Source organism: Pongo abelii, chromosome 1 (assembly GCF_028885655.2).
Source record: "Pongo abelii isolate AG06213 chromosome 1, NHGRI_mPonAbe1-v2.0_pri, whole genome shotgun sequence".
NCBI lineage: Eukaryota > Metazoa > Chordata > Mammalia > Primates > Hominidae > Pongo > Pongo abelii.
Genome location: NC_071985.2, coordinates 66603783 through 66613977, shown reverse-complemented (window position 1 = coordinate 66613977; position 10195 = coordinate 66603783). Strand labels below are relative to the sequence as shown.

The window sequence follows — 10195 nt, the reverse complement described above, 5'->3', positions numbered from 1 at the left end:
TCATCAGAGAAGTGTCTCACCCACTATCATATCCTTAACTCCTATAACAGAACCTGGCTTAATCAATTTGGTTGAATGAGTAAAGGTATTGCTTTCTTAACTGTATTTCCTACACCAAAGGCCGCAGAACAGAGGAAAGAACATTGGCTCTTCCTGAGCTCTCATTGTAGCTTGCCATTTACTTGCCATGTAACCTCAGGCAAATTAGTCAACTTCCCTGAGCTCACATTCCTCATCTGCAAAATAGAGGGGGATGTCTACATCTGGCATGTAATGGGCCCAGAAGAAATGTTATTCACCTTGAAAGCAAAGCCAGAGTGCCTGCAGAATATCTAACAGGCTTTTAGTTTAACAGGGGGAGGAAAATGAGTGCTGCCAGAAAGGCTGTAATCTCCCTGCATCCACACACACCAGGCAAACCTGCCACATGATTCCTAAGACCTATCTGTATTAAGAAGGTGCATGGAGGTATAGAAGGATTCTCTGCTGTTGGAGGCTTGATCTCCTTCCTTGTATCTTTGCTCTACCTCCAGTTTCTAGACTAGTTTGATGTGAATGCTCCATTTGTCTGTCTTTTGTCTCTAGCTTGCAACTGTAACCCCATGGGCTCAGAGCCTGTAGAATGTCGAAGTGATGGCACCTGTGTTTGCAAGCCAGGATTTGGTGGCCCCAACTGTGAGCATGGAGCATTCAGCTGTCCAGCTTGCTATAATCAAGTGAAGATTCAGGTATGTATTCTTCCCCTTACCACCCCCAACCCCACAGAATCAAATCCTTAAGTGTCCACTGGGTGGTTCTGTCACAGATCTAGGACCCTCCTAGTCTCCTGAGGATAGGAGTAGTGATTACTATTTCTGTCTTTAAAAATTGCTGTATTAAAAAAATTCTGTATAATGATAATACTTCAGGTTTATGTCCTTATATATACCATTTTCAAAACCTCTTTTGCAGATACTGTTTCATTTGGTACTCATGATAACTTAGTTGAGTTGAAAGGAAAAGTATTCTGACCTCAGTTTTCACTGGTCAAATAAAGTCTCAAAATACTTGAAATTTTTCAAAGTGATATGGGTAGGTGGAACTGGGAATCCCACCCATGTCCCCTAACTTGGTTCAGGGCTCTTCCCACTATAATATTTCACTTTCCAGCTCGATTTTTTTCAACAGATGTCTTTGTAAAACAAATGAAGAAAAACATAAACATAAAAGATATCAGGAGTCCAGAAAGTGTCAAGACTTCCCAAACAGGAATGGCCTCCAGAAATTTCTCATTTGAATTCCAGAGAAGAATGAACTTGATGTTCTTGTTAATTATTAACTGTTTTTCTTCCTGGAGTGAGGACTGGGGAAGACAAAGGCCCAAACAGAACTCCAAATGTAGAGCAAACTCAACTTGTTTTTTAAACTGATCTATTTAACAAGCCTTTTACGCACTTCCTTTGTGTCAGGCACTGTTGTCTTGTCTGTAGCTTGCAACTGCTTCCACTTTACAAATATTAACTGCATAGTAAAGCTTGAGCTTTACAGATGTTAACCCAGGTAGTCCAAGTAATAACTTTAGCAGACACTATTCTTATTTTCATTATCCTAATTTTATAGATAAAGAAAGTGACTTGCCCAAGGTCATACAGCTAGTGAGTAGTGAGGCCAGGATTCAAACTCAAGGATTCTTTAGGCTCCAGGGTCTAAAATTTTAACCACCATGACATGCTAAGCATTTCTGGACTTTTAGTATTATCCTCTGGGTACCTGGTATTGGATGATCCCGTGGGTACATGGTCTTCACCCTCGTTCTGATCTTTCCTTTGTGGTTTCAGATGGATCAGTTTATGCAGCAGCTTCAGAGAATGGAGGCCCTGATTTCAAAGGCTCAGGGTGGTGATGGAGCAGTACCTGATAAAGAGCTGGAAGGCAGGATGCAGCAGGCTGAGCAGGCCCTTCAGGACATTCTGAGAGATGCCCAGATTTCAGAAGGTGATGAAGGCCAACTTCCCTTCAGACAGAAGAGAATTCATAGTCCTAGAAGGAATGGCTACGCTAGTTCATAGAATCTTCTATGGATATCAGTTCAGCAGTTATCTCCAGCCAGCCCTTGCAGAAGTGGAAGGACTGTCTGTGACATTCCCTCTGGGACCTGAATGATGGTGATAAAAGAATGGTTGGATGCATTTCTCTATTGGGTTTTTGTCATTTGGCCATAAGCCAGTCAACCCTCCGTTATGTTTGCTAACTCTATGCTGGCCCAGAAAGTGCTCATGCTCCCTTTCCTTCTTTGCATTCAGGTGCTAGCAGATCCCTTGGTCTCCAGTTGGCCAAGGTGAGGAGCCAAGAGAACAGCTACCGGAGCCGCCTGGATGACCTCAAGATGACTGTGGAAAGAATTCGGGCTCTGGGAAGTCAGTACCAGAACCGAGTTCGGGATACTCACAGGCTCATCACTCAGATGCAGCTGAGCCTGGCAGAAAGTGAAGCTTCCTTGAGAAACACTGTAGGTTTTTGCTGGGCTAGAGTATTGAGAATTACTGCTGTGTTGGGAGATCTACTTGTAGATCTCACTGACTCACTTTCTGTCTCTCAGTGGCTCACTTTCTGCTTCTGATCTACCTGACAGGTGGTTGGACTTCTTTTCCTTGCAACAGTCACATCTATTTATGTCTTTGGCCTTCTGAAGTTTCCTATTTTACTGCATTATGTTCTTCTCCCTAGTTCATTTATTTCTAACTACATCCTCATCTTGGCCTTGCCTCACCTCCCTTCTGCCTATCTCCTAGCTTGTTAGCTGCCAGAGGGCAGGATTTACTTTAGTTCATATTTACTTTCTCAGCCTACAACACAGTGTATAGCTGTGGAAAATGTCTGGTGCATGAATGAATGGATAAATGAATGAATGAATGAAAAGGGAAGGAAGGAAAGAAGGAAGAAAGGATGGAGGAAGGGACAGAGGGAAAGAAGAACAAAGGAAGAGAGTAGGGAAGGAAGGAAGGAAGGAAGGAAGGAAGGAAGGAAGGAAGGAAGGAAGGAAGACATGGTTTTGAAAATGGGAAAAAAAATGCTGCCAGTATGATTTTATTGATGTAGTTTGTAATGTGGTAGGAGGGAGAGATTTGATTGAGCACTCTTCTATTTCTGAATAAAGAAGGTTATGGTAACAATAATGTAAATGGATGGGTGGGAGATGAATAGAGGAAGTGGAATGATAATCAGATACTATAATGAGGAAGTCACATTAAAAATAATGTGTATTGATTGTTTCCTTTATTACAAAAATGTTTGTTGTAGAAAATAAATAAAAATTCTCTATGATCCCATTACTATCAAATAACCACGGTTAAAACTTGGAATATATTCTACTGGACTTTAAATTCATATAAAAAATGTACATGTATATATTTTTATTTTTAATTTTTTTGGCTCCCAGCAGGAAAAGAATTTTTGTTTTAATTTGTTTGTTTGTTGTTGTTTTGGATTTTTTTATGTATATATATTTTAATGCATCTATATCTATATACACTTTTTTGAACTTGGATTTCTTTGTTCTTGTCTATACATACTTTTTTTTTCTTTTTTTTTTTTTCGAGATGGAGTTTTGTTCTTGTTGCCCAGGCTGGAGTACAATGGTGCGAGCTCGGCTCACTGCAACCTCCACCTCCCAGGTTCAGGCGATTCTCCTGCCTCAGCCTCCCAAGTAGCTGGGATTACAGGCGTGCACCACCATGTCTGGCTAATTATTGCATTTTTAGAAGGGACGGGATTTCACCATGTTGGTCAGGCTGGTCTTGAACTCCTGACCTCAGGTGATACACCCGCCCCGGCCTCCCAAAGTGCTGGGATTACAGGCATGAGCCACCACACCCGGCCTATACATACTTTTTAAAAATAGAATAATGGTGAATAGAGGCATGGTGTTAAGTGTCAGGGTGTGGAACCCTGTGTGGCTAATGACAAGTGGTTCTGACAGGACAGATGCACTTTCTTAAGTTCCATGGCCAAGTGCAAAGCCTTAACCGATTCGCCTTAACCGATTCTCCTTTTCCCACAGAACATTCCTGCCTCAGACCACTACGTGGGGCCAAATGGCTTTAAAAGTCTGGCTCAGGAGGCCACGAGATTAGCAGAAAGGTGAGCAGCATTAGAGGGCACCTCTGCTTCAAGCCGTCTCTGCAAGGTCAGACTTGAGTAAGACTGTAGGGTATTAGGGACCCAAGCATCATATTGATTCTCTCCAGGCTCTTTTGCAGCCATTCCCTACCTTGAAACCAGTTTTTAACCACTTGGCTTTTATTGTATGTAAGTGGCCACTGGGCAGGGTCATTTGGCAGGAGTTGGGGGTGAGGGTGTTTCTTTCCCACATTTCCCTATGACTCACAGTATGGCTGTGTTGTAAGTCAGATGTGATTCCTCGGGACACGTGAAATGAATCAGCCCTTGGAAGAGAAAGCTCTGCAGCTTTCAGGGACTCCCACACCAAGCCTGGGAACAAGTAGCAACGAGTTGTTTGTTAGCCTGTGGGGGCCAAGACTGCAGAGGGGGAACTTCCTCCTGAAAACCGGCTCTGCAGGGCCCCAATGATAACACGCAGCTCCCTTCATCCTTGGCTCTGACTAGAAATCCTATGGTGTTTAAGAGGTTTGCTGGTAGCGGTCTGCTCAGCAGGGTGGCAAGCTCTGTTAATCCCAAGTGGAATTCAGTCAGCGGAAGAGGGCTGATTTGTGTATTTGTAACATGAGCTGCCTCCTGAGCTCGTTGATTTTTAATTTTGTTTCTTTGGGTTTTTTTTTTTTTTAAAAAGCACTTTTTAGAACCAGGAGGAACCAAAAGTATCCAGGGAATTTTTATAGACATGCTTTGTCCCCCTAGTGGTGGGCCCAGTTTAGAGCTGAAGCGAAAGTGCGTAAAGGTTGGATCCTGGGTGAAATAAGACCTAGAGGTTTCTTCCTGCAGCAAACAGCTTACAGATGCAGTGTTTTATCACCTGAGACTGCTCCCACCCATCTCCACCCTCCACCCCGCTCCGGGACTCCAATGATTATGCCATAAACGGAAAAGATCACTACAAGGTCTATGACATAAGGCGAATTCTCCAAAACACCTTCTGCTTCTTGACAGCACCTCTAATTCCATGTAATTTGAGTCAGTTCTGTAGGGTTTTTCTAAATCAGACCAGCTTCCGTACTCTTTGCCCTTCGTGTAACTGAACAACCTAAAGGAAGCCCTTTGCGTGAAAACTCTTATTCTTTTGTTTTTAATCCTTTCAGCCACGTTGAGTCGGCCAGTAACGTGGAGCAACTGACAAGGGAAACTGAGGACTATTCCAAACAAGCCCTCTCACTGGTGCGCAAGGCCTTGCATGAAGGAGTTGGAAGCGGAAGCGGTAGCCCGAACGGTGCTGTGGTGCAAGGGCTTGTGGAAAAGTACGTTCCTACGGGTCCTCCCGTGGCTCATTCTACCTTGGATACTCCCAGGGCAAAATGCTAACCGTGCTTGAGGGGCACCATTCTAGTTGTAAAAAACATATTATTAATGATAATAAGAGGGCCGAAATCATGGGAGTTTTACTTTGGGGAAAAGCAGATATTTTTAAGACTGGAAGAAAAAAAGATTGGTTAGTCTAAATAAAATTTATATTTTGATTGAGATTACAATACTTGGAGGTATGGTCGGTCACCCTCCGGTGTTTGAAGGGTGTGAGTAAACCCATCTGATGGCATGGGGAGATATAAAAATACAGAAATATGTTTCTGTTATCAAGAAGTGGGGACCTTGGGATTGAATTTTTCTGACCCAACCTGTATAAATTAAAAGACTTATGTTTAGTGGAGAGGGACAACTATCTGATAAATAATTTTGTTTGGTTCTTCTGGTTATTCCAACTACATACGTTCAAGACAACAGGGTGAAATTTTGCTTTTGTTAAAAAAAGGAGGGGGGGGCCGGGTGTGGTGGCTCACTCTTGTAGTCCCAGATACTTGGGAGGCTGAATTGGGAGGATTGCTTGAACGTGGGAGGATGAGGCCGCAGTGAGCTGTGATCACGCCACTGCACTCCAGCCTGGACAACAGAGTGAAACCCTGTCTCAAAAAAAAAAAAAAGAATTCTCAAAGTCCTCTTTTTATTACCGCCCTCTCCCCACCCTACCCCCAACACCAGATTGGAGAAAACCAAGTCCCTGGCCCAGCAGTTGACAAGGGAGGCCACTCAAGCGGAAATTGAAGCAGATAGGTCTTATCAGCACAGTCTCCGCCTCCTGGATTCAGTGTCTCAGCTTCAGGGAGTCAATGATCAGTCCTTTCAGGTGAGGGCATCTGGTGTGCTTGATATACAGGAGGGCCATAAATACTTTCTTTTCTGGGGGTGCCATAATATTGTTCAACCATTCAGCTTTTTCTCCATGTTGACCATTTCTGTTTTAGAGTGGGAAGAGTATTTAGCCTTCTCATTATCCATTTCCTTGTTCTTAAACCCCAATCCTAGTCTCTGGAAAGGATTTGACCCATGCTAAACCTATTACTGGATAAAAGTTTTATGTATCTTCCTTAGTTCTGGGGATTGTTGAAACCTGTGGGAAATTTTTATAAAGTTTTTTTGTTTACACTTGAGTCCAACCTATAGTATATCTCTATGTATAGCCACTCTGAGATGACTTCTTCTCAAAAGTTTTGCATTGTTTCTGCCATCAGTTCCTTTAACAATTCCAAACTTATTCGATTAAGAAGATTTTGTTTACTAACTATAGAAAAAAAAAATTCACAATCCCCATGGATATATGTTCCCGTGAATATATAAACTAACATGTAAACATTTAAAAAATGAAAAAGAACAGAGACAAAGCCTGTTTGACATTGAGGGGACCTGCTACCTTACTTTCATTGAGCATACTGACTCATTTCTGTTAGGTTTTGGGCCTGGATGGCTAGTGACTATTTTCTTGGCTTCTTAAGGCTGTTGCTATTTTCAAACAATGGTGCCAGGTCCTAACAAGGCTGGTGTGGTAACTGGTAAGCAGAAGTCAGACTCCCTGGTTTCTTTGGGCTCGCAGGTGGAAGAAGCAAAGAAGATCAAACAAAAAGCTGATTCACTCTCAAGCCTGGTAACCAGGCATATGGATGAGTTCAAGCGTACACAAAAGAATCTGGGAAACTGGAAAGAAGAAACACAGCAGCTCTTACAGAATGGAAAAAGTGGGAGAGAGGTATTCTTTTGTTAATTCATTCACTCAATAAACATGTATTGAATGCCTACCATATGAATAAATATGGCAAGAAGAATAATCAAAAGCTCTCTGACCAGGCACGGTGGCTTATCCCTGTAATCCCCGCACTTTTGGAGGCCAAGCCAGGAGGATCACTTGAACTCAGGAGTTTGAGACCAGCGTAGGCAACGTAGTGAGGCCCCCATCTCTACAAAAAATAAAAAATAAAAAAATAGCTGGGCATGATGACACGTGCCTATAGTCCTAGCTACTTGAGAAGCTGAGGCGAGAGGATCACTTGAGCTCATGAGTTCAAGGCTGCAGTGAGCCATGATTACACCACTGTACTCCAGCCTGGGTGACAGAGCAAGACCCTGTTTCTGGAAAAATCAACAATGAAGGCACTGCTTATGGAAGAAGTAACAGTTGCAGAGATCTTGGTGTGATTAGCTCAGCTCCACCCAGTGAGTCAGCCCTCAAACCTAGGAATAGGACCTAGGCCTCTTGGGTTTAATTTTGGTCTAGCTCAGTCTACTACTTGGCTTCAGGAAATATCTAGAGTTTAAAATTATGATTTATAAAACCGTTCCTGTCCCTGATGGTGGACTAGAGTTTCTCTATATGGAATGTGTTGTGGACTTATAAAGTTTGCTCTGTCCCAGATTGTAGAGGGGTTTGCTACAGCACCCCTAGACTCTGCAGTGAATCACAATGATCTGCTGTCATTAAGAGAAATGTGTCAGAGTGATTTTGCCAGCAGGAATGTACTTCCTCTAATCTCGTTCTGTCTGCCTTTTTACAGAAATCAGATCAGCTGCTTTCCCGTGCCAATCTTGCTAAAAGCAGAGCACAAGAAGCACTGAGTATGGGCAATGCCACTTTTTATGAAGTTGAGAGCATCCTTAAAAACCTCAGAGGTTAGTACTTCATGGTTCAGGTCACTTGAGTATTTTAAGGGTATAGCCATGACCAATTTCCTTTGAATTCTCATATGTCTCTCTAAGTGGCAGTTATATTGGGATATTAATAGATCCTTAGTAAATATCTTTCTAAAGAAAATCTTAATACATTAATATTTAATGTAGTAGTAATAATAGAGCTAGATGTCAGAAGCCTTGAGTTCTGATCTCTGCTGGGCCACCTGACCAGGCCAGACTGGCTGTGTGACCACAGGCAAGTCATGTAACCTTTCCAGAACCTAATATCTTCCTCTTTAAAGAGATGAGGTTAAACTATGTGATCTCTAAGTTCTCTCACAGATGCAATATACCACTACTGTACAGACATTTTTCCTTTTCCTGTATAGTCTGGTTGGTTCCAGTATGGAACTGATATGTTTCTTTGTGGTGATAACAGAGCAACCTTTGTCACTGCATCTAGATCCCAGGAGATTTGGATTTGTGCCTTGCAGAGATTTCATTAAAATTTCAGGCTTCTTCACTAAAGCACAAGAGAGAAACATTCCCAAATTTTGGAATTTTCTTCATGGAAAGTACTTCTCTACCCATTCAAACCTAACTCCAATTCTTATCGTTGGAGCTTAGGGCTTAAAACTCTGGCTTGATGCTTTGGACTTCAAAGATTCTACCTGCTTCTGATGCACTCTGCAGTTTCAATACTCTTGCAGTGCTGTGGAACTCAGGGCAGGCTGATTGTTGGTTTCTCTAAGCAACGGAATAATTATAACCCCTCCAATGCATCTTTTAAGATGCTTTTTCTTAGATAAGAAAGTTAATTCCAGCCGCAACTTCCCACACCCTCATCCCCAGTCAGTAATAACACTCTTTCAGGAATTTTTCTTTACAACATCAGCCCCTTTCACTCATTTGTAAATTTGCTTTCATCTTCATGGCAGTTTTTTCTTTTCTTCATTTCAGAGTTTGACCTGCAGGTGGACAACAGAAAAGCAGAAGCTGAAGAAGCCATGAAGAGACTCTCCTACATCAGCCAGAAGGTTTCAGACGCCAGTGACAAGACCCAGCAAGCAGAAAGAGCCCTGGGGAGCGCTGCTGCTGATGCGCAGAGGGCAAAGAATGGGGCCGGGGAGGCCCTGGAAATCTCCAGTGAGATTGAACAGGTAAAGAGAAATCGACATGTGTGTTGGTGCCAGTAGCACCAAACACAAGTGTGGTGTGGAGGGAAAGAGAGCATTGAGCTTATTTTAACCTCTGAGGCTCAGAGCCCTGTTGTGGCCCATGGCAGCCCCAGATTAAAAGACTATGGTAGCAAAGACGCATGACAGAGAATGATGTGTTTTTTTGTCCTCTGGGTTTTCCCAAATGGTTCCTAACTCTGTTCAACGTTTGGTGAGCGTTGAACTGAGAGAGAAGCAGTGTCTGGCTGCTGACCTTCCTAGTCCCTAAAAACATACCCCCAAATTAGCTTGTTTGAGGCAGAGCTTGGCAAAGGGTATGTCCCTAAGTCTGATTCTCTCATTATTCATCTAACTTACTCCATCAGCGCCTGGCTGCAGCTGTATTTTTTCTACGGTTGTCTTTGGGATGTTTTTGTGCCTCACCCCTATCTCTCCTTCCGTCCTTGCCTCCTTTTCTTCTCCCAGGAGATTGGGAGTCTGAACTTGGAAGCCAATGTGACAGCAGATGGAGCCTTGGCCATGGAAAAGGGACTGGCTTCTCTGAAGAGTGAGATGAGGGAAGTGGAAGGAGAGCTGGAAAGGAAGGAGCTGGAGTTTGACACGAATATGGATGCAGTACAGATGGTAAGTTCCTGTTGCTTTCCATGGGAGATCCCTTTCAACTTGCCAACATGGAAAATACCTTTTCAAGGCTGGTTTGTGCTTATTTGTCCTCAGGTGATTACAGAAGCCCAGAGGGTTGATACCAGAGCCAAGAACGCTGGGGTTACAATCCAAGACACACTCAACACATTGGATGGCCTCCTGCATCTGATGGGTATGTGAAGTACCCACAACCTTCCAGATCCATGCTCCAGGGCTTTGCTCCACAACACTCACTATACCTAGCCCCAGCGAAGGGGAATCTCAGC

At 43.1% G+C, this 10195-nt stretch overlaps 1 protein-coding gene across 2 annotated transcripts in view; it reads left to right on the top strand.

Annotated features, from left to right (window-relative positions):
• Positions 1–10195, top strand: part of LAMC2 (laminin subunit gamma 2) — a 65768-nt gene that overhangs the window by 51144 nt on the left and 4429 nt on the right. For both annotated transcript variants that reach the window (XM_063726249.1, XM_063726245.1), the window contains 11 exons: positions 586–728; positions 1818–1974; positions 2283–2488; positions 4040–4119; positions 5256–5411; positions 6148–6292; positions 7037–7189; positions 7992–8106; positions 9067–9266; positions 9750–9908; positions 10002–10101. In XM_063726249.1, the coding sequence (XP_063582319.1) occupies positions 586–728; positions 1818–1974; positions 2283–2488; positions 4040–4119; positions 5256–5411; positions 6148–6292; positions 7037–7189; positions 7992–8106; positions 9067–9266; positions 9750–9908; positions 10002–10101 (1614 nt within the window). The remainder of the gene's footprint in view (positions 1–585; positions 729–1817; positions 1975–2282; positions 2489–4039; positions 4120–5255; positions 5412–6147; positions 6293–7036; positions 7190–7991; positions 8107–9066; positions 9267–9749; positions 9909–10001; positions 10102–10195) is intronic.